Below are 27,429 nucleotides of genomic sequence, written 5' to 3'. Positions count from 1 at the left end.
TCTCTCTCTCTCTCTCTCTCTCTCTCTCTCTCTCTCTCTCTCTCTTTTACAGATGGCTCATACATATACATATTTTCCTTCTTCCTTCCAGGGAAACAGCAAAAAAGGAAGATGAAGAGACAGAGGAAAACCAATATGGCCTGGGATGGAAAACAAAAAAGCCAATGGAAGGGGGGGGGGGGAATAAGAAGTGTATTTTTACTTTACATAAAAGGTTAAATTCACCAGCAAGTCTCCCAAACAGCTACTTCTCATTTCAACAGCTTTTCTATCATTATCAGTAATACAAGAGAATGAGCTGACCTATTCTCCACTCTAAACTTGATAGCTGTTGTGTCTGTGTGTGGAGGGGAGAGGGATACACTATTTTTTCTATTGAAATTTTTTATTAAATATTTTTTATTACATGTTTTTTAAATTACTGGATTTTTCCCCTCTCCTAATCACTAAGTTCCTTTCACTGTTCTGAACAGACCAGAATAAGAGACCTAGGAAAAATGCAATGTCTCCAACAGTATGGGAAGCCAACTATAGTTCCACAGCTGAAGAGCAATATTCAGTAGTGCTAGTAGCAATTGTAGTCAACTGATTCTGCAGCTGGTGTCCTGGCCACCATCACATGACTTGTTTGCCATTCCTTTGTAAAGCCAGGGGCTTTTGAATGTGCAGTGCGTTCCGATTTGATAATGGTCTTTCCAGTCCATTCATTTGTTTCCAGCATTTCAATCTTCAAAAGAGGAACACAAATCATGACTGGGCTTCTCACAGGGATTAACATTATCATAGGAAGCAAGCAGTGGAATTTACATTTCTTGTTACACTGAAAAAAATTGCTGGGGTTGGAGCTGAAAGGAGAATGAGCAATCTAATAATAATAATAATAATAATAATAAACCTTTATTGTCAAAGTACAACATGTGTACATTGAGATTAGCTGAGCCTCCCCCTGTGCTCTCTCCCCCCAACACACAGTGACAACAAACCCTCCATCCCACCACACTATGTGAACCAACCACACCACACACCGGCCTCCCAAGTCAATTCTGCATAAGATTATGTCCCATTTAAAAGCCTAACAGCCCACGGATAAAAGCTATTTTTCAGCCTGTTGGTACGGCTGGCTATACTCCTATATCTCCTACCGGATGGTAGGAGAGTAAAGAGATACCGTCCAGGGTGTGAGTCATCCCTGAGAATCTTCCTCACTCTTCCAAGGCAGCGAGCCCTGGCGATGTCATCCAGTGGTGTCAGGGAACAGCCCACAATGTCTTGTGCTGTGCTCACTACCCTCTGTAATAATCTATCTTTTGGTATAGTAAGCCCTTGCTCAATTTAAAGAATTTCTTCTCCAAGTGGAAGAAAACATGTATGACAGGGATGAAAGGTTTTGGCCTGGAATTATAGTATAATAAACTAATCACTTTTGTGCATCTTAATGGAGATTTCAAAAATCAGTATATTGCTATGACCATTTGAAAGCAGTGCATTCTAATTATCATTTAACTGAGCAAGTCCTTGCTGGATTCTCCCTTTGATATGCAAGTCAAAGGATACCCTGGCTCAATTTAGATCCCGACTAATTTTCCATAAGGTGAAAACCTATACATGCTGGAATATTTAGAACACTGGGTAATGACAATCATAGAGAAGGAACACATACGTAGTTGCCTAATGATATAGCCATAATGTGTAAAAAGACTGAGTGAAGCATCTGATTGTCAGCTGAAAGCAGAAATTCTCCACTGAGTTACTGTAAAAATAAATAAATCCCAGCCTCAAATTGAAAACATTGAGAGCTGATCAAAAGTAAGGAATAGAATAGACAGAATAAAAATGTGGAACGAGGAGTGCTCAAGCCAGCCATCCTTTAGCCTTTACATTTTTTAAAAAAGTTAAACCATAATATAAATGTAGATTCTTCTTGTCATGGGCTTGTTAAGTTCTCAAAGCCATTGTAAGTGAAAGGAGGTAGACTGGGAAAGCATGTGGCTCTTTGTTGCAAGCAGGCAATTTGGTTGATCTCACATTTCCCTGCATCTTCATCATCTCTGAAGTAGATGCTGTCAAGGGAGCTGCTAGAAGGATCAACATCGAAATAGTTATAGGGCCGAAGTAAAAAGCCCACTCCGTTGCCAACTGTCACAGTAGTGGGGATGTCCTCAGCATGTGGCACATGTAAAAATCCAACTGAGATCCAGGCCACAAGATCCTGGGAAGAGGAAAGGAAAAAGAAAAATTAGCAAGAATTGGCAAGATTAACGATTGGCAAACCCTCCATTTAGCTGTGACAGTTTTCTTATAATGTAGAATGCAGTTATATTTCATGGAGCTACATCCTTTGTAAATGATGCTCTTCTTGAAAACCGGCTGCATGTAAATGAAGCTCAGTTCATATCGTTTGTTGAGATGGTCTGCAACCAGATTGTAATTCATTCATGCATCAGACATGCAACTGCACTACCAACAGAACAATATTGTAAGATTTTGTGTTATTTTTCTTCATTTCCTCTATGTATCTTTGCCATGAAAACCCCATGGACAGCACCAAAAGGCAAAATGATATGACGTTGGAAGATGAGCCCCTCAGGTTGGAGGGTGTCCAATATGCTACTGGGGAAGAACAGAGGGCTAGTACTAGTAGCGCCAGAAAGAATGAAGCGACTGGGCCAAAGCTGAAAGGACACTCAGCTGTGGATGCAGCTGGTGGTGAAAGAAAAGTCCGATAGGAACTTGGAATGTAAGATCCATGAATCAAGACAAGCTGGACATGGTCAAACAAGAGATGACAAGACTGAACATCAACATCTTAGGTATCAGCGAACTAAAATGGACAGGAATGGGTGAATTTAATTCAGATGAGCATCAGGTATACTACTGCGGGCAAGAATCCCTCAGAAGAAATGGAGTAGCCTTCATGTTATGTATTGGGCTCAGTTGTAACACCACGTGATTACCTGGAGCAGCTAACAGCTCTCCAGCAGCTCAGACTCCCCATCTTCAGAGCTGCTATTGGCTGCCTCTAGGCGGCAATGGGTTGCTTCAAACCTATTGGCTGCCGCCTAGGGGCCAGGCTATAAATTGCTGCAGGCTACAGCCCAATTCTCACTTCAGATCCTGCAAGCAATAAACCATGAGCTTTGTTGAACTCACTTGCCTCGTCTCCTTTCCTGCGCGAAGAACTCACTACACAACACTGGCGACAAAGGTGGGATCCTGCTTCTCCAAAAGAGCTGAAGTTCACTAGGGGAGAGGCAGCTCACGCCTGGAGGGAAAAGGCATTTCCCCCCCCCACGGTTGGCTATCAAGCCACGCTAGCGACCACGTGCTCAGCGGATTCAGTCCCTGGGCCTTGGAGAAACAGGATCGAAAACTGCAGGAACCAGCCGAAGACAGAATGCCGAAAGTCAGAAGACTATGCAAATTTGATGTCAAGCATCCAGAGGGATGGCCTTCCTACTTGTCCCAGGTAGAAAACTACCTCTGGGCAAACCAAGTCACAGAAGATGGGCTGAAGGCCACCACGCTGCTCTCTGTGTGTGGCCCAGCTACATTCGACCTGGCCGAAAACCTCTTCGCCCCGAAGCCGCTGGAGTCAGTTTCTTATGACCTCAAGAAAAATCTGGGAGAGCATTTTCAGCCAAAGATGTCGGTGATTGCTTGGCATTTCACGTTTGAACAGCGAATGCAGCAGCCCAGTGAAACAGCGTCAGAATACATCGCGGCCTTGAGGCAGGCCGCACAGCTCTGTAAATTTTCTGACATAGAGGAGCGACTGCGAGACCGGCTCATCTGTGGACTATGGAACTCAACGCTCCAGCAAAGACTTTTTGCCAGACTGAATTTAATCTTCATCAAAGCCCAAGATGAAGTAATGGCAGACAAAGCCACCGGGGGTGCAGTCCAGACAGTCCAGCCCGCCAAAATGACAAAACATGAAGAAACAGTCCACCACGAGGATGCCAAACGCTCAGAAGAGGAAGAAGATCTTGAAGTCAACAAGCTTCACAAGCAACCCGATGCACAGCACTGCAGCAGCAAACAGCAAGAGAACACTTACAAGGCAGTTCTCTTACCTAGATATAAAGGTTGTGGCGGCAACCACCAATGCGCTGATTGCAGATTCCGGTCAGCCATGTGCATGGCCTGCAGCAAAATAGGCCACATCGCAGCATTTTGCAGAGCTTGCCAGAGGGACTAGCCACCCAAACACCAATCGGAAGATCCAACCAGGAGAGGTACCAGGGCCCAGGGTCTATTTAGTGTGGGGTTTTGTAGAAGTCGTAGAAGTGTATGCTGCACCGGGGCCCAATGCCCTATCAAACCTAAACTCAAACTGCAGGTAGACATTGCTGCAAAAACAGCTACAGATAGAACACTTAGTAGAGTGCTTTCATGGCTACACACGGGGTGGTTAGATAAAAGCCCAGGCTCTGAGTTTCAGAGTGACTTTGTCAGAAGACATGAGCTATCACCCCCCTCCCAAGGGGTGCATCCTATGGGGAAACAGAGTCATAATCCCCTCTTCACTGAGAGAAAGGGTTTTACAGTCATTACATGAGGGCCATCCAGGCACTATTAGAATGAAAGCTTTAGCAAGAAGCTACTTTTGGTGGCCTGGCCTTGACAAGGACATTGAGGCACAGGTACATGGTTGTTATACATGCCAGCAATCTAGGCCTGAGATGCCACACGCCCCAGTTCACAGGTGGGAGGAAACGCACACTCCCTGGTCTAGAATTCACATAGACTACGCTGAGCCCTTTCAGGGACAACTCTTCCTCATAGTGGTGGACAGCCACTCCAAATGGCTGGAAGTAATCCCAGTTGCAAACATGACTACTGTTAGGACCATCCAGGTGCTGAGAAAACTCTTTGCCACACATGGGTTGCCAGATGTCGTAGTTTCAGACAGTGGGGCCCAATTAACTGCTGCTGAATTTCAGGCCTTCTTAAGAGCAAATCTTATCAGATATGCAACGTCTGCCCCTTTTCACCCGTCCTCTAATGGTCAAGTTGAACGAATGGTGAGGACCATGAAGGAATCACTCAAACGCATTGTAACAGGTGACCGGCATCACAGACTGGCAGATTTTTTACTCTGCCAACATTCTACGCCCTGCACTGCTACAGGCAAAAGTCCTGCAGAACTTCATTGGGGGAGGCGACCGATCACTAAACTGAACAGGTTGCATCCAGATAGAGTGGCAGCAGAGGCCTCTTGACCAAAACCCCCAAGGGGGCTGCATGTGAGCGATTGGGTATGGGCCAGAAACTATGGACATGGGAATCTGTGGGTTCCTGGTAAAATTACCAAATCATCTGGTCCTCTTTCTTATGAAGTGGGGTTGGAGGGAGGGCAAGTTGTCAGACGCCACATTGATCAACTCAGAAACTGGTTTCCAGAATGGCCACTAAGTGAGGACTGCTTCATAAGTCCCTCCCAAAGTCCCCAAGCTTGCAACCAAGCCAGCCCATACATAGACTCTCAAGACTTTTCCTTCTTAAGCAATGAGGAACTGGGTGTAGAGGAGGGAAGTCCAGAAGTGCAACATGGATTCCCTGAAGGAGCAAGCCAACCAGACTTTAACTGCTCCTTGGTGGAGCAGTGGGCTAATGCCTCCTTAAGTAACACCAGCTGCCTGCAATTAGTGCAGGTTCGCATCCCACCAGGCTCAAGGTTGACTCAGCCTTCCATCCTTCCGAGGTAGGTAAAATGAGGACCCAGATTGTTGGGGGCAATTAAGCTGACTTTGTAATAATGCCGCTTGGGGGGGGGAAAGCCCTAATAAGCAGGCATATACATAGAATGAAGGCTACTGCTAAGCTTGTAAGCCGCCCTGAGTCTTTGGAGAAGGGCGGGATATAAATGGAATTAAAAAAAACAACTGCTGTGCCAACTCAGCTGATCAGTTTGACTCTGGGGTGGGCCAACCTGGGGAGGCCAGCCAGAGAGCATCTAATTCCTTTGACTCAAGTGCATCAAGGGACATTGGTCTACCTGGCCCGATGGGTAAGTTGGTAGACCAGAAGGTGACTGGAACCCCAAGGCATTCCACAAGGGCATGCAAGCCTCCTTCTTATCTAGCTGATTGTTGTAAAACAAAGGAACTATAATGTTGTCTGTACTGTTGACTTGTCACTGTACTGAACTATAACGGAGCTATAATGTAACTGTCTAGTGTGCTGTTAATGGAAACCTATTCATTCTGGCTAAATGATGCTATAATGTTAAACCTTGTAATCTGTATTGTTTGCTAACAGTTGCTATGATGTTAAGTCTTGTAACTTGTATTATTGCCAAATTATTGCTATGACGTTGTCTATTCTAAGAGGGGAGGGGTGTTATGTGTTGGGCTCAGTTGTAACACCATGTGATTAGCTGGATCAGCTAACGGCTCTCCAGCAGCTCAGACTCCCCGTCTCCAGAGCTCTATTGGATGCCCCTACGCAGCAATGGGTTGCTTCAAACCTATTGGCTGCTGCCTAGGGGCCAGGCTATAATGCTGCAGGCTGCAGCCCAATTCTCACTTCAGATCCTGCAAGCAATAAACCATTAGCTTTGTTGAACTCACTTGCCTCGTCTCCTTTCCTGTGCGAAGAACTCACTACACAACACTTCATAGTCAATAAAAGAGTAGGAAAAGCAATACTGGGATACAATCCCCAAAATGACAGAATGATCTCAGTTCGAATCCAAGGCATCCCATTCAATATCACAGTAGTCTAAGTCTATGCCCCAATCACTAGTGCTGAAGAGGATGAAATTGACTGGTTCTATGAAGCCCTACAGCACCTTATAGAATTACTGTAACGCCAAAAAATGATGTCCTTATCATCATGGGGGATTGGAATGCTAAAGTAGGAAGCCAAAAGATAATCAGAATAACAGGCAAGTTTGGCCTTGGAGTACAAAATGAAGCAGGGCACAGGTTGATAGAATTTTGTCAAGAGAATACGATGGTCATAGCAAACACTCTTTTCCAACCACTCAAGAGACGGCTCTACACATGGACATCACCAGACGGCCAACACAGAAATCAGATTGACTATGTGCTCTGCAGCCAAAGATGGAGAAGCTCTATACAGTCAGTAAACACAAGACCAGGAGCTGACTGTGACTCAGATCATGAGCTTCTCGTTGCAAAATGTAGGCTTAAACTGAAGAAAGTAGGGAAAAGCACTAGGCTACTCAGATATGAACTAAATCATATCCTTGATGAATACACAGTAGAGATGACAAATAGATTTAAGGAATTAGATCTGATAGACAGAGTGCCTGAAGAATTATGGATGGAGGTTTGCAACATTGTACTAGAGGTAGCAACTAAACCATTCCAAAGAAAAAGAAATGCAAGAAAGCAAAATGGCTGTCTGAGGAAGCTCTGCAAATAGCTGAGGAAAGAAGGGAAGTGAAAGGCAAGGGAGAAAGAGAAAGATATACCCAATTGAATGCAGAATTCCCGAGAATAGCTAGAAGATATAAGAATGCCTTCTTAAATCAATAGTGCAAAGAAATAGAAGAAAACAATAGAATATGGAGGACCAAAGATCTCTTCAAGAATATTGGAGATATGAAGGGAATGTTTCATGCAAAGATGGACATGATAAAGAACTAAAATGGTAGGGACCTAACAGAGGCAGAAGAGATTAAGAACAGGTGGCAAAACTACACAGAAGAACTATACAAGAACAAGCTTAACGTCCCTGATAACCATGATGAGGTGGTCACTGACCCCAAGCCAGACATCCTAGAATGTGAAATGAAATGGGTCTTAGGAAATCTGAGCAACAACAAAGCTAGTGGAGGTGACAGTATTCCAGCTGAGCTATTCAGAATGTTAAAAGATGATGCAGTAAAAGTGCTACACTTAATTTGCCAGCAAATTTGGAAAACTCAACAGTGGCCACAGGGTTGGAAAAGATCAGTTTACATTCCAATTCCAAAGAAAGGCAATGCCAAAGAATGTTCAAACTATCACACTATTGCACTCATTTCACATGCTAGTAAAGTTATGCTTAAAGTCCTACAAGTTAGACTCCAGCAGTATGTGGAACGAGAACTACCAGAAGTACAGGCAGGATTTTGAAGAGGCAGAGGAACTAGAGGTCAAATTGCCAACATACACTGGATCATGGAGAAAGCTAGGGAGTTCCAGAAAAACTTCTGTTTCATTGACTATGCTAAAGCCTTTGATTGTGTGGATCACAACAAATTGAGGGAAGTTCTTAAAGAGATGGGAGTACCAGACCATCTTATTTGTCTCTTGAGAAACCTATATGTGGGTCAAGAAGCAACAGTGAGAACTGGACATGGAACCACTGATTGGTTCAAAATTGGGAAAGGAGTCCAGCAAGGCTGTATACTATCGCCCTACCTATTTAACTTATATGCAGAGCACATCATGAGAAAGGCAGGGCTAGATGAATCAAAAGTTGGAATTAAGATTGCCGGGAGAAATATCAACAACCTAAGATATGCAAACGATACCACTCTAATGGCAGAAAGTGAAGAGGAACTAAAGAACCTCTTGATGTGGGTGAAGAAGGAGAATGCAAAAGTGGGCTTGTAACTCAACATTAAGAAAACCAAGATCATAGCATCCAGCCCTCTCAATTCCTGGCAAATAGATAAGGAAGAAATGGAGGTAGTGACAGATTTTATTTTCCTGGGCTCCAAGATCACCGCAGATGGGGACTGCAGGCAAGAAATTAAAAGACGCTTGCTTCTGGGGAGGAAAGCTATGGCAAATCTAGACAGCATTGTAAAAAGCAGAGACATCACCCTGCCAACAAAAGGGCGTATAGGCCATGGTTTTTCCAGTTGCAATGTAGGGCTGTGAAAGTTGGACCATAAGAAAGGCTGAGCACCAAAGAATTGAGGCCTTTGAAGAATGTTGCTGGAGAAGACTCCTGCGAGTCCCTTGGACTGCAAGGTGTTCAAACCGGTCAGTCCTAGAGGAGATCAGCCCTGACTGCTCTTTAGAAGGCCAGATCCTGAAGTTGAAACTCAAATACTTTGGCCACCTAATTAGCAGGAAGGACTCACTGGAGAAGAGCCTAATGCTGGGAAAGATTGAGGGCAATAGAAGAAGGGGATGACAGAGAATGAGGTGGCTGGATGGAGTCACTGAAGCAGTAGGTGTGAGCTTAAATGGACTCCAGAAGATGACAGGAAGGCCTGGAGGAATGTTGTCACGATGGGTTGGACACGACTTCGCAACTAACAACAACAACAATACATCCTAAATTTATTTTATTCCTTTTTTGACTACTTGCATTACTTTTCCATCTATTTAGCTCAAATTTTGGTTCTCATTTGCAAATTGCGCAAATTTCAATTTTTTTAAAAGAAGTCTTTTTGTCTTGAATGGCTTTTCTGATCACATAGAACTCTCTCTCTGTGTGTGTGTATATGTGTGTGTGTGTGTATGTGTGTGTGTGAAAAGCTGCAAGATTGTCAGTGTAGAATCACCCCTTTGCCTACAGAGGGGACAAAGCTTAGCTTTAGATTGTGACGTTGTGCCTGCCATCTTCCAAATTTGCCTGAGCTTTGAAGATGTTCCTAGGTCTCACATTAAGCAAATTCTTCAGCGGAATACCAGCTTTCCTAGTCTGGGATATACCTACTAGCTGGACAATTGTTATTACAGTTTTGAATAACCTCAAAGCATTCTGAAGGAATGCAACCAATGTTCCTTTTGAATGTATCCTTTAATCTTCCTTTTCTTGTCAAATGAGCTTTTCTTCATACATCAATACCTCTCTCCATCTCTCCTCCCCCTCCCCCTCTCCCTCCCTCCCTCTCTCTCTCCATATCTTCATAATGTTGCTTTCATCTGAATCCTGATCCATATTTGTGGCAGCTTTAGGATAACCCTGGCTTTTCCAATGCTAAAATAGGGGCTGTTTCTTAATCTGACCCATGTGTTTTGACCATCTTTCAAACTACCTCTTAAGACTTTCTTCTCTTGAAAATTTGGTAGTGCTGATGCATAGCAGATTTCTTCTTGTTCATGTTTCAGCTCCTCCTCCATGTAAAGCATAGCTGGGTCATCTCAGTACTTACCTCGTTGACTATGGTCTCATTGTCTATGAAGTTTGCAAAGGTCACCAGGGGATCCCATGGATCATTCTGGTTATAGATGCAGGTGCTTGTCAATTCTTCCTCTTTTTGCTTAGTGACAGACAACTTGTACCTAAAGTGGACAGAAAATAAGGAAAATGAGAAAGAAAATGGGAGGAGGAGAGGAAAAAAACTCAAGGTTTTATTGTGTTCCTGAGCAGTGCAAACTACTTCTCTAATTTCTTTAATTCTTTTAAAAATATATTACAATGATGAGTCTATGACCAGATGATTCCGGTTATAGATTTTGTTAACTCAATTGTATTGCTTTTTAAAGTTTTTTAAAGGTTTTTAAAAATATATTTGGATTGTTTTTCTTTAGTTTTTTAAATTGTTAAGCCATCAGAGTCATGCAGCTGATCAATATACATCAGACAAATGAATAAACTGCAAAACCTTTTCCCCTGGCATAATCCTTTAATTTAAACAAAATACTATTTATTTAAAAGGCAAACATAAGGCTATGATAGGGACTTACCTGCCCCAGCTGATGGCCTTCTCCATGGAGCTACTCTGTGGTAAGTGCTTGCCTGCAAAGCTAATGATCTGGATGCGATAGCTCTGTTTGTGGCCCCACTGGTTTTCGTTGTTAGAACTGAAAAGCAGGTACCGTGGGACTTTGCCATCAAGTGGGAAAGCAGCTTTTTCTTCCGTATCCAGGACTTGCTGGGTGAGGATTGGTCGCTGGATTGTGTGCTGTGTGCTCCAAGGGGCCTGCACAGATTCATAGGCCATGTCAAGATCCAGCAAAGAGTTCTTGACTCCTAACAATCAAAAAGAATGAGAGAAACACTTCCCATTTTGAACTCCTGCCTAAGGATACACCTACTTAGGAACAATGGATTAAACACCAAAGTCAGTTTGAGACTGTGGACAGAATGGCTTATCTTAGATTTGAGAGAGTTTCTCACAGATTCACCATACAGCCTTGTTCAATTATTATTTTTCAGCATCTGTGGCTGCACTATACATTAGGAACAATGGAAACCTACTCAGAGAATTGTTATATCTTACATAACATTATAGATCTCCTTCTCACTTGCAAACAAAAGTCAACCAATAAAAACTTTGTCACAGGCACCAATTCTATTTGGAAGATAACATGAGAGATCTTTTCAGAGGCTGCTTTAAAATTCCCTTCCCCCAGTGAAGATAAAACTGAGATTTATTGGGGGTTTTTGTGGTCTAACATAATAAAATATTATATGTGAAATAGTTATTTGTTTTGTTCTTGTTTTCATAATAACTCCCATATGATATGGATTGACTTCAGCTGGTGGGGTCCAGCTGAGGAAAATAAATTACATCAGTGATACAAAATGCTTCCTGAGGAACACAGCAGGATATGTTTATTTTATTTATTATTCCATGGCTGGTTACATGTGTGCAAATGAGAGAGAAGCAACCTAGAACTAAGGAGAAACTTCCTGACAGTTAGAACAATTAACCAGTGGAACAACCTGCCTCCAGAAGTGGTGAATGCTCCAACACTGGAGGTTTTTAAGAAGAGACTGGACAGCCATTTGCCTGAAATGGTATAAGGTTTCCTGCCTGAGCAGGGGGTTGAACTAGAAGACCTCCAAGGTCCCTTCCAACTCTATTATTATTATTATTATTATTATTATTATTATTATTATTATTATTATTATTATTATTATTATTATTATTATTATTAATGTGTTTAAATTGCCATAGGTTCTAACAACTTGAAGTATAATAATAAACAGGATTTTGGTTTGGTTCATATTTTAAGGAAATATGTACTTTGACCATAATCCAAAATCATACACAAAGGGTGTTACCAGGAAAAGTGCATATAGTATTATGCTTATTAATAAAAAGCAAGATATAAAAGTGCACTCACCTGGAGAAAATGGCTTGCAAAAATCTGCACAATAAAACTGTATTCACATGGTTTATTAGGATGGTCACAATTTTGAATATTTTGTTTTGAAAATTACAAACTTACACAAATAGATTGCAATGAGTACAGGATTGAAAAATGCAAAATTGAGCAAAATGAAATTTATGTGTCCTTGATTTAAAAGAGAACGCTAGTTGGGCTTTGCCAGGAAACTTTTGCCAATTTACAGTTAGTCATATATAGAGATCTCTGGAACTAATCACTGTTATTTTCTGCACACAGAGTGAGAACAGAACAGATGTACTTTCCCAGGTACCTTTTACTCAAGGGAAAAGGGAAAACTTTCTCAGATTTAAAGAATAATCTGCATATTAGTTCTGCCTCTTCTTACAAGAAGGGAACTATAGTTGAAATGCAGCTTTTGGAGAGAAAAGACTTTCCTGTTTACAGGATGAAACTAATTGTATGCCATCTGTATATAAACATATATTATAATGACACTTCTGCTCTATCTTCTCTTCATAGTATCCAGTTGTTAAAATTAGCTCTCTGTTGCTTGTCTAAAGATCACATATTTTGCTGGCCCAAAGCAACTCCTTAGCGCTGAATATAAACCATTGAATACCAAATCCATTGCAGCTTCTTGGCACATGCATGCAGAAGGACATCCAAGCATAGAACATGGGAGAAAATTCATATGGTGATGGTGGTGGGAGCATTTGTCATATATACAGGGATGCACAATTATTTTCAGGCTGAGGATCATGCTGGGCTTTATCTTCTGGAGCCTTCATTCCAAAGAAATATGCAGAACCAAGACAAAATAAGCTTGACACAAATTAAATTTGACTTCATTGCATTTCCATTTAAATATAAACCTGATTTACATAAGATTAGAGTACAAGCAGTTAATATTATTACATCCCAAATACTGAATAATGCATCATTTCTTCACAACAAACATTTACAACTTCTGAGGCCACAATTAAGGCTTTCAGACAAAGACATCTGGCCCTGCAGCTGAGGTATAAAAACAACTGCTGTAGATTATATTTGATAATCTTCTGGAATCTTATCTGCTTTTATGACAAAGGCATATCCACAGGGCCCAGAATTACAAACTGTTGCTCTCTCTTGCCTAATTCTTAGCATATCAACATTCCAGGTGTCAATTTTCAAAGTAAAGGTGATATCACCTTAACTTAAAACACAGTTGAGCCCAGAATTTCTGTTGCCAAGCAACAGCTGTTAAGTGAGTTTTGCCCCATTTTATAACTTTTCTTGCCACAATTGTTAATTGAATCACTGCAGTTGTTAAGTTAGCAATTTGGTTGTTAAGTGAATCTGGCTTCACCATTCACTTTGGTCGTAAAAGGTGATCATGTGACCCTGAGACACTGCAACCCTCATAAATATGGGTCAGTTGCCAAGCATCTGAACTTTGGGATGCTGCAACAGTCTTTAAGTGTGAAAAATGTTCATAAATCACTTGTTTCAGTGCTGTTGTAATTTCAAACAGTCCCTAAAGAAGAAATGGGATATACAGGTAGTCTGTTGTAAGTCAAGGACTACCTGTATTTCACTCTTTCAGTTTCAGCCTCTCATGACTTTCTTTGTTCAGGAGCTGAAGACAATATGCATAGAGTCTTTTCCTCCATTTCCCTCTGTTCCTCCCCCCAAAAAAATAGTCCTCATAGTTTAGGGTGAACTTAGCTTAGGCTTATCCACTTATCAACTGTTTAACCACTAAACCACACTAGTTCTAATCTGAGTTTCTAAATCATACATGATTAGTTGTTTCTAGCCTCCATCTACTCACACTAAAACACAAGCATGTATAAGCACACACAGTCTATGTTTGCAGTTTAATCCTAAAGTATATATATATATATATATATATATATATATATATATATATATATATATATATATATATATATATATATATATATATATATATATATATATATATATATATAAACTTTAGGATTTATTTGAAGTTCCAAACAAGCCAACCTAGACCTGTGGCAGGAGAAGGCTGACCAAATCACTAGCCCTTATATAGCTCTAGTAGGTTTTAATAGAATGGCAGTTTGTGGGAGTTAGGGAAATATAAGAACCTACCTTCTACATCCAAGTCAACTTTGTAGTTTATCAGATGGTTGTGCATGGTTCCAAGTGTGTACTCCCCAACCTTGTTTCCATACTTAGTCCCACCGTCCATAAAAAATGAAGAGCTGATGTATCCTGTAGCATGAACCTTGACTTCTATGGCACCATTTTGATAGAATACAAAATCCCAGACGTAGTCATAGTTAATGAGGGTAGAAACAGTCCTTAAGACCAAAGCATATTTGGGTAACCCCTCATAGTAAAAAGAGCCTAAATTAGAAAAATGGCGACGCAGAGGGACACCCATGTCATGTTCAAAGATGCAGAAGGAGTTCTTGTTTAGTTTGGGAGTGTCAGAGTCTATTAGATAATGCCGATCCACATAGGTGGCTGCATAGGGGCAGTCCACACCCCGCACTAGTTCATAAGAAAACTTTCCAATTCCAAGGCTACCATCCATGTACCTGGTCACCATACCTCCAGGACAATTGGAACCATAAATGGCAAGAGCTTCTTGCAGACTCAACTCATAGACAATCCTCTTATCATTAAATCTGATATCGAAAAGACGTGGCCCTGTGTTCACATTCATCCCAAAGGTAAATTTCCATAGCTGATATGTAACATGGCTGCCAGTTACAGTGTAGCGCTTTCCTTGGGTCTCAAACTGAATTGGGCCTAGAGGAGCTGCCTGTTCAAATCGCTTCCTGGAAGCATATTCCATCTGCAGCTGACTACTCTTCATTCTTGCCTCCTTCACCTGTCCATTCTTGAATGCTTTTTCCAGATGGGCCATATCCTGAAAATAATGTCCATTATAGAATACTTTCTTCAGCTTCCATTCAGAGATGTTCAGACTGCTGTGATCCACCAGCATCTCCAAACCAATAGGATGAATGTAATATCCACTGCCAATCACATTCTGGAAGAGGACAAACCAGGTGGCTCTTTCACCAGACACAAATCCCCTAGGAGCTGTGGTTAGAGTAGCTAAATCAGACTTCTCATAATTGCAGCATATTTTGAGGAAGTTGGAGGTGTTGAAGAGCTTATGGAAAATGAACAAATCAATATCTTTATATTCTCTCTCAGTCACCGGTCTGCTGTGATATGGAACCTTCTTGCCAAATTTTTGCATTGTAATGTCTTGATGGTACATTGGATTTGGAAGTGGACCTACTACAAATTCTGTAATGTTTGGATCTGACTGACTTCCAAAGTATACCACAGCCAATGCCTGCCGAGGTAGCTGTTCCCTTCCACGATCAAGAAAGCCCAGAACTTTGGCTTTAGGCGGGAAGTACACATCCATATAGTAAATGCAATTATCTGATGGTTTTGCATGAAATGCATCTTCCAGGTACACCCCAAGATTCTTCCTAAGATACTTCACCACCTGAGTCATTTCATCAGCTGTCAGATCAGCAAAGACCTCACTTTGTTCTCTGTTGGGCCTCTCAGAAGAAATTGGTAGTTCAGAGTAGACACAGCTGGTGACTTTTTTTTCCTTCGTTGTCAGCAAAACACAGACTAGAGCAAAAATTGTAGCCAGAGCTAGCACCAAAACAATGACTAGCACCTTCATGTTCATGTCAGCACAGTAAAGGCAGCAGTGATAGCACACAGCTTGTCCGTGCTTTTCTTACAGGAAAGTGTCCGGATGGGTGGATGGGAGGAAGAAAAATTATTGCTCCATTCAGAGTAAGAGGAGGGACCTGAGCTAGGAATGCCTGTGGGGGCTTTACAAGGGACCATAAAAAGGCAGATTTTCATTTGGTTTCTTTTTCTCCCCCCCCCTCTCCTTCCTCCCATTGTTTCTTCTGTATCTGCTTTGATACTAACCTTATAAGCTGTTCTGGACCAAGAGTGCTGGGGAACACATTGGGCTTGGGTCCAGAAAGGTTAAAACCAAGATAAGTTAGTGCACAGAAGCTTCCCAAGAGCACTGGGAATGTCCAACTAACTGGCAAGGAGGCTGGCAGAGCCAATTCACATTTAAATATCCAGCCAGACTATTCTAAGCATATTGTGTTCCCATTATTTCTTTGCTTATTCCCAGGAATACAGATCTAATTCTGCCAATGATGATCTAGCTGCCCTCTCTTTTATAATCTAGCTGTGCTAGTGTCTTAGACCTTTTGATTGTGAGACTTAAAAACTTGATTTGAACAAGACACTGTGAATTTAAAGTAAGGTATTTTGGCTGGGGGAGCTAAGACATCTAGCCTAGGAATGTTTTGACTTGTAGTCCATCTACTAAAATTCATATGTCTATAAACAGGCATATTATTATTAAATAGGAAATAATTAATATTCAATATTCCACATGGCTACAAATGTGTTTAGAAGAATGAGAAATTGATATTGCTTATAAGCAATATTGAACACATAGTAAGTCTCAGGTCAGTAATCAGGGTGGTTTAGGGAGACCTTACACTAACCCTTTAAAATTTGTCTTTAAAACCCAGATAAGTTTTGGGGTGGATGGGGTGGCTCCAGACCTGGCAAGCATTTTGGAGGGGCATGTCAATAATCACAGACTTGAAAGCTAATGTGTTGTATGGTTATATTTTCTCAATTCTAACTACACAGCACAAGGATTTGTCATCACAAAATGACTATTTGCTAGGCCTCTAAACCTCTCTTTTAGATTGATTTTCTTGGGCTGTATCAGTGCAAAATTAGGGACGTGGTGGCTCAGTGGGTTAGGACGCTGAGCTTGTCGATCAGAAGATCGGCAGTTTGGCGGGTCGAATCCCGAGTGCCGCGTAACAGAGTGAGCTCCTGTTACTCGTCCCAGCTTCTGCAAACCTAGCAGTTCGAAAGCACATAAAAATGCAAGTAGAAAAATAGGGACCACTACGGTGGGAAGGTAACAGCGTTCCGTGCACCTTTGGTGTCTAGTCATGCCGGCCACATGACCATGGAGACGTCCTCGGACAAGTGCTGGCTCTTCGGCTTTGAAACGGAGATGAGCACCAGCCCCTAGAGTTGGAAATGACTAGCACACATGTGCGGGGGAACCTTTACCTTTACCTTTATCAGTGCAAAAAGTAACAGCATTCAACTCCTATTTCTGAATTCTCAATCTCTGGAATGTTATTTTGAGATCACACTAGATCGGAAACTAGTCACAAGGTGAAGCTTGCATATCAGGTAGTGAAACCTACAGTACCTAGCCAAACAACAACCAGTTAAGAGCACAGCCGAGGTGAAAAATAAAGCTAAGGGCTATTTTAAAAAGGGGTTAGATAGGAGCCTAATTGAAACTCATACAATACCTGGATCTTATGCCATCTCCCTCATGTTTCTTGGTGAGTATGTCAGAGCCAAGGAGTGGATGTGTGTGTGCATGCATTTAAAGCACAATCTTGCTACATTATAATACAAAAAAAAAATTAGGGGGTTAAACAGAACATTATTTGTGTGCTGTCTCACCTGTTAGTGAGAACTATTTGACTGTTTCCAATCTTACAAATCAAGTAGCTTAAGGCTGCAGAATAAAAAATCCCAGAATGTGAGAGTGGTAGAAAATGGGCCATAGACAGGGCTTTTTTCCTCATAGAACACTCAGAACGGAGTTCCGGCACCTTTTCTGGATGGAACCTTGTAGGGTAGGCAAGGCGGGTTGTATGACATGTGTGAGTTCCGGCACTTTTTTTTTTTTACAAAAAAGGACTGGCCACAGATATATTAGAAATGGATATGTTGACTGCTACCACCAGGGCTTATTAGATACGGCTTCACATACACATAGACAATAAATCAAACTACTTGCTGATTTCTCCCAGTTCTGCAAAAGCTTCAATAAGTTGTTCCTATTACCTCAGGTTGCAAAGTTGCAAATTCTTTCTGCCTTGATGGAAAATATACAGTAATGTCATATATTTATTTCCCATATAACTCCAAACATATGTAGAGGTAAATTCTACCTTTTAACAAAAATATAGCAAAGAATGATAATTTAAATGTATGAAGGCTTTACAGTGGCCATCAAAGGTCAGGAGAAGATTTAGAGTTGCCCATTCTCTAATTCCAAGAGAAAAATATGGAGTGTTTAAAAAAGGGCTGTTCTAGAAGGATCATCTAAGTTCCCATCTATCACAGCCAGTTGGAACACAAAGCTAATTTTTCTCCTAGGTTTGGACAACAGTCACTAAGTATGAGATACAGAACTCTAGGATTAATCCTAAGTATGTTTACAATTGGGGCATAATCCCAATCTGAAGTTAGTTACCAGTTTTTGAAAACCAGTTTAAATGTCCCAGTGGTTTGTTCTAGGTAGCAGTTCATAGTTTGAAAAACTGCAGCCATGAGTTAGCTTTATTGCATGTGCAAAAGATGACACAACACATAATTTATTCATAAATCCTGGCTCGTTGATTTTTATTGCCACATAGAAGCTTCCAAGCAAACCTAGGATACAAAACATTAGCAGCTAAACAGGCAGAAAAAAGGTCAGAAATTGGCAAAACAACTAGCATGAGCATCTGGAAGACTGTAGGTTAACAAACCACATCTTAGCATAATGTGTGTTTATTAAAATAAAAATTTCTTATAGATTTCTTAACACAATTGTATCCACAGTGACACCGTCATCTGTCTAGATGCAGTATATTTATCATCATCTATACTAACTGGAGAACATGCTTGTATCTATGGATAACAGTCAGAGCAACTTAATAATTCTGATAAAGAATCCTGGTCAACTTAATTTCATGGCATTTTTAGTTTTTTTTAATCAGATTCCTAGAGCAAATCTAGAGAATAAAATATAATGTAAATACTTTTAAGAAAATCAAAAGCCTTTTCTTTTCTTGGTACTTTTTTCACATTATTTTTTCTTAATTTTCTCTTTTGAATTTTGTATTTTTATTCTTTTAAAAATTCTCTTTTATTCACATACTCACATATAAAAGTCTACACCCATCTTAAAATGCCAGTTTTTGAGATGTAAAAAAAAAATCAGACCAAGATAAATCACTTCAGCTTCCTTTGATATAACACATAAGGTGTACAATTCAATTAAAAAAACCCTAAAATTGTTTAGGAGAAAAATAAAAAACTTACCACAACATGGTTGCATCTTTATTGAAGCACCTTTAGATTTTATGCCAACATTCAGTCTTTGAAGGGAGGAGCCCATTAACATGGCACATCTTGCCCTGGGAATCTTTGCCCACTCTTCCTTGGAAAAGCACTCCGAATCTGTCAGATTGTGAGGGCACCTCCTGTGCACAGCCCCTCTTCAGATCATCTGTAAGGTGTTGAAGTTGATTCAAGTTTCATTTCAAAGTTTCATTCCAAAACTTGGGTTTTCTTCTGTGAAGCCATTCTTTTGTTACGCTAAATCCTGAGGGTTTTGTGCCAAAACTGACTGATATTTGGAACTGTTCATATTTCCCTTCCCCTTGACTAAAGCCCTAATTCCAGCTGAAGAAAAGCAATCCCAAAGCATAATGCTGCTGCCACCATGCTTCACTCTGGTGTCCTTTTGATGATGGACAGTGTTGTTTTTGCACCAAACATACTTTTTGGAATTATGATCAAAAAATTCAACCTTGATCTCATCCAACCACAACAAAGTTCCCCATGTGGTTTTGTTAGATGTGATTTAGCCAGGCTTGGATGTTTTCTTTTTAAGAAAACACTTCTGTCTTTCCATTCTACCCCACAGCCCAGACATGTGAAGAATATGGGACATATTACAGGTAGAAAAAATTCTGAAGTGATTTCTCTTGGTCTGATTTTTATACATCTGAAAAACTTGGCATTTTAACAAGAGAATGTAGATCTCTTATATCTGTAGTAGGTAGGTAGGTAGGTAGGCAGGCAGGCAGGCAGAGAAACAGACAGATAATATAGCAAATTACAAAAATACAGACCGAACCATTACTTTCAGAATGGGGATTTAATATATTTTACAGATACATTTATTATAATCTTCAAATAAAAAAATTAACAGGAAAAACAGTTGGGTAAAAAGGTAGAGGAATTGCAAACACATTTCCAAGTGAGTACAACGCCGACAGAGCTAAGACTTAGGTGAAGCACAGTCAACAATAAAGGGCTCAAGACTGCTATCTTAAACTCACAGATTTATGCTCAACTATTTCCATTACTGTATTCACTCAAATACGAATAGCAGCATTGACTCAAAATCTGGACAGTATTAGAACTTTGTCAGGTTTTGGAAACCTTCGTAAGTGAAAGGCGGAAGGTCGGGTATGCAAGCAGCTATTTTAGGGAGGCAAGCAACATGGTTAATCTCACAGGAGTTGAAGTCATCCTTGTCAGTGAAGAACACACTATCAGGCGAGTCAATGGAGGGGTCATTGTCAAAATAATTATAAGGTCTTAAAATGAAGCCAACTGCATTTGCAAGTGTCACAGTGTTAGGAATATCCTCAGCATGGGGAATATGTAGAAATCCAGTGGTGATCCAAGCAACCAGGTCCTGGTGAAAGACCATAATACAGGGAAATCTGATTAAAAAACATGGAAGGGAAATTTTAGAATAGTCACTTAGTCTGAGTCATGCAATTAGGAGGGAAGGAGCTTAAGAATGGACCACTCAGCAATACTCCAAGGCACTGCTAATTGCCTCTTACAAAGGGAAGCTTTGGGGAAATTATTCCTGTTTGTTTGTTTGTTTCCTGCAGAGGTCCCAGATTGATCTGGCCCGTTTTGGAAGTCCACTTTTTTGTTAGTTTCCCCCATCATATCAAATTTAGTCCCTCTTCTCTATTTTGTTTGACTTCACTTTTGGAGAATGATTGTGCTGATTAGAGAGAATTTTAAGCCCAATTTCTTTTTAACATCCCATTGAGCATTCATTTCTGCAATTAAATGCAAAAAATGAATCAAACAATAATTGTGACATCATGTTGAGAAACCCAGCCTTTCCTGTTTGTGTTCCAAAGCGCTTTTTTTTATCTGCCTCATCCCTGACAGCGCAGATGTTTCGGTAGGAAAAGTACACCAAGCCTGGCTTCTGGAACTGTTTCTAACCCCTTAACTAGCTGTGAACATAGGATACTGTATGTTCTTCTGTTACTGAAATAACACATTTTACATCTCTGTGTTCTGCATGAATGCTGGGAAGATAGAGTAAGATGCATAAGCTTCACTTTGGGTCACATGACCAGGAGGAACCAGGCACCCACCTATGAGGCAACCCAACGAAGTGCGTCTATGAGAATAAAATAGGGGGTGGGAGTGAGGGGGACAGACTTTTCTGAAAGACAAAGATCTTTGAACTATTGATAAAAAGGAAAGAAACACCATTTTTTGTACCCCTCTCTATAAGCTTGTTACTGAAAAATAATCTACCTACCTAACTTCACTTTTTGCATGCCTGCTGTTCCCTGTTGAAGAGAAGGGGATTTTTTTTCTTGTAGGGAAGTAGATTTGTTTCTTTGAACCCAAAGTCAGACTTTCAACTGATTCTCAGCTAGACCTCACTCTCCTGGGCCTTTTTCAGCCATGAGTGCAATTGTGCAATCAACTCTGTGTCTGCCTTTGCATCGGACTCTTTGCTCGTCTTTGTAAACTGCTTGTAAATCAAGCTAATATGTCTTTGCTCAATCTGAAATAGGGCAGTCGGCACAAGATTGGCTGCCTAAGGTAAAATAGAAGTCCCTTCCAGCTCCCTGATAATACAACACACTTGGAAAGCTGTAGGCTTGTCAAATTATTTTAATACAATGAAATAGAACTTTATGGAAAAACACCGTAAATTTTGCCTACAAATCATTCTGAGTGCAAAATGTTCCAAGTTTGGAATGGCTATTTCAAGCATTCAAACACTCCCCCCCTTCCTTAGAATTTGTCCTAATTTGGGATAAAACTGCTTTTCCCCCTTATCTTCAAAATTCCACTGTCTTTTTTAATTATTAAAAAAACCCACCTCTTTCCAAGCCATGGAAATTTGAAGAACGTGATGGCAAGAATTTAGGGGGAAAGAACAATCAGTTTAGCCCACACTGAGATGGGAAATAGTTTGGATTTTTGCTTCATGGAGATACATGAGAGGTCACAGATTAATTTGGTAGGTGAACTTCATTAATGTAATCAGTCAGTTTACCCTAACTTCATTAATATAAACAATTGATTACACTAATGAAGTTCAGCTTCCAAATTAATTTGGCCATCTCTCCTCCTATCCTATTTCCTGTATCTAATACAGTAATGTTATAATCCTAATTACTTAAGCAGTGTAGACAGTACTTTATGAGTTGAAATATGATGTAGCTGTTTTTGTGCAGTGTGTGTGTGTAGTCCTTTCTTTTTCAAGAAACTTGGCAGTGCAAAAGTACATGCTGTTCATGTGCATAAACAGTTCCTGTTGCTGTGCTGTCTTTTGTAGACTTGTTGCTGTCGGCAAAGAATGTTAAATAGTACAGAAAGAAAAACTATTTCTGAGCTTTATTTGTGTGCTTAAACTTTTGGTCAAAAGTTTTTTTTGGTTTGTTGTTGTTGTTTTGCAGTTAGGTTGCCTAATTAAAAAAGCATGTGCTGTGAGTGTTTTTCTGTTGTTGCATTATTTGTGGCGTGTGCTGAAGTGAATTGATGGCTGTTATTTGCTTTTTCATTGGGCTAAGTTCTGTGGCAGTTCTGGGCTGCAAAAAGCATGTTTATCTGTTGATTCTAATGTTCGCTATTGGAATTTAATTTTCTTTTAAAGAAAACGTTTTCATTCTTTGATAAGTCATATGGCATAGCATTTAATTGTGACCTACTAGCCCACTTATTTTCATATCTGTGACATAAAAGATAAAAGATATGTTCTTATTTTGGAACATAGCCCGCTTAAAGTATGCAGGGTACTTTCTAGTAGCTGAATTTCAGGAGCATGATTTTCAACTTGAAAATATGCCTGATCTATGAAGGATAACTCTAGTTTACATAGAAATTAATAAAGCTTCTCTGTAAAAGAGAAGCTGTATTAGTTTCCATGTGAACCAGAGTTTTTACTGACATTTATGCTGAATGCTCAAATGCCTTTAGGGAAGCCCCCAAGATTTCTCTAATGATCTTGGTGGAGTAGAGAAGGTTATCCAGTGTGATCACATAAATATAAGGTAAAGGTAAAGGTTTCCCTGCACATGCGTGCTAGTCATTTCCGACTCTAGAGGCCGGTGCTCATCTCCATTACAAAGCCGAACAGCCAGCGCTTGTCCGAGGACGTCTTCCGTGGTCATGTGGCCGGCATGACTAGACGCCAAAGGCGCACAGAACGCTGTTACCTTCCCACCGTAGTGGTCCCTATTTTTCTACTTGCCTTTTTACGTGCTTTCGAACTACTAGGTTGGCAGAAGCTGGGACGAGTAACAGGCGCTCACTCTGCTATGCGGCACTCGGGATTCGACCCACCAAACTGCCAATCTTCTGATCGACAAGCTCAGCATCCTAACCCACTGAGCCACCACATCCCTCACATAAATATACTGGATTCATAAAACCCAGTAAGGCTGTTACATGAGAGGAACGAGGTATTATGTAGGAGAATATGTAGGCAGAACAGAATTTTTTCTTTAATCCTTTCATAAATGTAGATTATTTTCTGAATTACATTTTTCTACTCCTCGGACCTTATTGCAGAGAAAAATAGATATAAAATATAAGATATAAGATATAAATATTGGGGAAAGAAATGGCATTCACAGTAAGAAATTTATTCTGCCTTGAAAATGCACCTTTTGTCATTGTGCATTTTCTGAAAACATGCAGCTTTGCTTCATAATGTGCTTTTTCTCTCTGAAAAGCTATGGAAGTTATTATTATTATTTTTTATTATGGCCTATATAGAATGTGAAAGATTTCCTGTGTGATCAAATGTTGGATTTTTGTCAGAAAGGAAATCTGGCCAGAACAAAAATTAGCTACATGAAAAATTGAGTGTTCTTCATTCCCACCCACTATCATTTTAAAACACTCATCCACAACCCACAGAGGGATTCTGTGGAGTTTATTTATTTTCATTTAATGTATTTAACAATTACAGATCTCTTGTTATATCAGCATTTTTAAAATGTAAAAAATCTGATTTGCTAACAGTATGCTCAACTATTAGAAGTTCTATAATAATGATGATGATGATGATGATGATGATGATGATGATGATAAAGTTGGAAGGGATCTTGGAGGTCATCTAGTCCAATCCCCTACCCAGGTAGGAAACCCTATACCATTTCAGACAAATGGCTGTCCAGTCTCTTCTTAAAAACTCCCAATGTTGGAGCATTCATCGCTTCTGGAGGCAGGTTGTTCCACTGGTTAATTGTTCTAACTGTCAGGAAGTTTCTCCTTAGTTCTAGGTTGCTTCTCTCCTTGATTAGTTTCCATCCGTTGCTTCTTCTCCTGCCTTCAGGCACTTTGGAGAATAGTTTGACTCCCTCTTCTTTGTGGCAGCCCCATAGATATTGGAACACTGCTATCATGTTCCCCCCCCCGCATCCTTCTCTTCATTAAATAGACATACCCAATTCCAGCAACCATTCCTTATATGTTTTAGCCTCCAATCCCCTAATCATCTTTGTTGCTCTTCTCTGTGCTCTTTCTGGAGCCTCAACATCTTTTTTACATTGTGGTGACCAAAACTGGATGCAGTATTCCAAGTGTGGCCTTACCAAGGCATTGTAAAGTGGTATTAATACTTCACATGATCTTGATTCTATCCCTCTGTTAATGCAGCCTAGCACTATGTTGGCTTTTTTAGCAGCTGCAGCACACTGCTGGCTCATATTTAAGTGATTGTCTGCTAGCACTGCAATATGTCTCTCACAGTTACTACTATTGAGCAAGGTACCACCTATACTATACCTGTACATTTGGTTTTCTTGCCTAAATGCAAAACCTTGCTTTTTTCACCACTGAATTTCGTTTTATTAGATAGTGCCCAGTGTTTGAGTCTACCCAGATCCTCCTGTATCTTAGGCCTATTTTCTGGAGTATTGACTGTTCCTGCCAGCTTGGTGTCATCTGCAAATTTGATGAGTTCCCCATCTATCCCCTTGGCCAAATCATTGATGAAGATTTTGGAAGAGCACTGGGCCCAGAACAGAGCCCTGGGGCACCCCACTACACACTTCCCTCCATGTAGATCCAGTTCCATTGAGGACTACATGCTGAGTACAGCCAGTCAGCCAGCTATGAATCCATCTGGGGGTGAATGCAATAAGATTTCTCTGGCATCATCTGTTTTTGACAAACCCATGTTGGCTTTTTGTTTGCCTTCTAGTTGTTATTTCCTCTGGTTGGGTAGCCTATAGTATACACCTATGGCAATGTCATTTTTCTCCCTTTTATATTGACCCAAATGCATTCAAGACAGTTTTCATCATTGTTGTGCTCTTTTTCTGTAGAGATGTTCTTTCTTATAATTAGAGAGCAACTCCTCTTTTCTTTGGTCTGTTTCTTCAGGATCTGACAACTCACCTCATCAACAATGGTCTCATTATCTATAAAGTCTGCAAAGGCAACAGTAGGTGTCCATGGGTCATTCTGATTATAGATGCTGGTACTGCAAGGTTCTTCTTCCTTTCGCTTGGTGACAGCCAGCTTGTACCTAAGAAGCAGAATTGCAACAAAAGAAACAAAGAATTGTTGAGCTGGATGATTTTATCACTTTCATAGGCATGCAATAAGTTTCCTTATTGCTTATAGGTAATAGTAGCTCCAAACCCTATGGATACTCTACAAAAATTGGCAAAGCTTATCTGAATATATTTCTTTCCACAGTTGCTCACAATGTAATATATGTACAGATAGTCCTTGACTTATGACCATTCATTTAATGACCATTCAAAATTATATGGCTGCTTGAAAATATGATTTATAGCCAGTCCTTACATTTATAACTATTGCAGCACACATACACTCCAATCAAATTATCAAAGTTCAGGCACTTGGCAGCTGTCATGCATTTTAATGGTTGCAGCACATCAGAGTCACATGACTGCCATTTACAATCTTCCCAGGGTTCTTCTGATTAGCAAAGTCAACAGGAGAAGCTGTTAATGACTTTATGACTCACTTAACATCTGTGACAAAAAGGTTGTAAAATTGGACATGACTCACTTAATGACTGCATTGCTTAGTGACAAAAAAGCTAGCCCTAATTATGGTCATAAGTTGAGCTGCCTGTATAGCAATAAGTGCATTACTAAAAGTATTGTGCAGGTCATAGTTGATTTACGCCCATTTGTTTAATGACAGTTCAAAGTTACAATGACTTATGACCCATCCTCAAAGTTATAATTGTGCTATTTCTTCGGTCACATGATTGCAATTTGCAACTTTCCTAGCTGGCTTCCAACAATCAACATCAATGGGGGAAATCAGGTTTGTTTAAAGACTGCATGATTTGCTAAATGATCCTGTGATTCACTTAATGATGGAATGATTCACTTAATAATCGTGGTAAAAACGATGGTAAAATTGAGTCCAGTCACATGTGATTCACTCACTGACCACATCACTTAGCAACCAAAATTCCGGTTCCATTTGTGTTGTAAGCTGAGGACTACCTGTAATGAAAACTGTGACAAAATTATCCTAATGCCAACATAAAAGAAATGTGTCAGTCCATAAAACACTGAATAAAAGAATACAAAAAAATGGATTCAGTCCAACAATTTAAGATTAAGTTGAAGACAGAAGCACAACAAAGATATGAAAGAAAAAAAACAACTCACACACTGGCAAATGGTTTTCCATTTCACAAAGGAGTATAGGACAGCGTGTTTCAAGCATGGCAACTTGAAGATGGGTGGGCTTCAGTTCCCACAGTTGAAATCCATCCATCTTCACGTTGCCAAGATACAAATACCCTAGATACTATTATTTAATTAATGTATATGCCCAACATTTCTTTTTCTATTAAGACATTGCAAGCACTTCAATTCATTACTTATTCTGTCAACTCTCTCAACTCTGATGGTTTATAATAAGCTATTAAAGCAATAAATATAGATAAATATAGATAATATCTGAACAATTATGACTTCATAATAATAAAACAATAAAAATAAGAAACTATTGGCACCAACCCAACAACCCAGTGACATTAACTCCCACAGAACCTATGGACCTGCTCTCTCTTGGCAGCTTTATAAAAGAATGCTGGGGAATTCTGGAATTGCACACATTTTATAATAATAATAATAAGTTGGAAGGGACCTTGGAGGTCATCTAGTCCAACCCCCTGCTAAGGCAGGAAAGCCTATACCATTTCAGACAAATGGCTGTCCAGTCTCTTCTTAAAAACTTCCAGTGTTGGAGCATTCACAGCTTCTGGAGGCAGATTTTTCCACTGATTAATTGTTCT

General features: G+C 40.2%; 2 protein-coding genes across 3 annotated transcripts in view; both read right to left on the bottom strand.

The window, feature by feature from the left end:
* Window positions 1-1,891: 1,891 nt before the first annotated feature.
* LOC310648776 (amine oxidase [copper-containing] 3-like) lies at window positions 1,892-15,690 on the bottom strand (the record flags this gene model as incomplete). Its single annotated transcript, XM_083376813.1, has 4 exons — window positions 1,892-2,209; window positions 10,067-10,196; window positions 10,602-10,887; window positions 14,112-15,690. The coding sequence occupies 4 exons, from the start codon at window positions 15,688-15,690 to the stop codon at window positions 1,925-1,927; spliced, it is 2,280 nt and encodes a 759-aa protein (XP_083232939.1). The 3' UTR covers window positions 1,892-1,924.
* Window positions 15,691-20,010: 4,320 nt separating this feature from the next.
* The window catches only part of LOC310648775 (amine oxidase [copper-containing] 2-like), a gene marked incomplete at its 5' end in the record, with an annotated part of 45,054 nt that continues 37,635 nt past the window's right edge, over window positions 20,011-27,429 (bottom strand). For both annotated transcript variants that reach the window (XM_083376812.1, XM_083376811.1), the window contains 2 exons: window positions 20,011-20,556; window positions 25,539-25,668. In XM_083376812.1, coding sequence (XP_083232938.1) covers window positions 20,272-20,556; window positions 25,539-25,668 — 415 coding nt within the window. In that variant the 3' untranslated portion in view covers window positions 20,011-20,271. The remainder of the gene's footprint in view (window positions 20,557-25,538; window positions 25,669-27,429) is intronic.

Source organism: Vipera ursinii, assembly GCF_947247035.1.
Source record: "Vipera ursinii genome assembly, chromosome: Z".
NCBI classification, from domain to species: domain Eukaryota; kingdom Metazoa; phylum Chordata; class Lepidosauria; order Squamata; family Viperidae; genus Vipera; species Vipera ursinii.
This window is presented reverse-complemented; position numbering and strand designations above follow the sequence as displayed.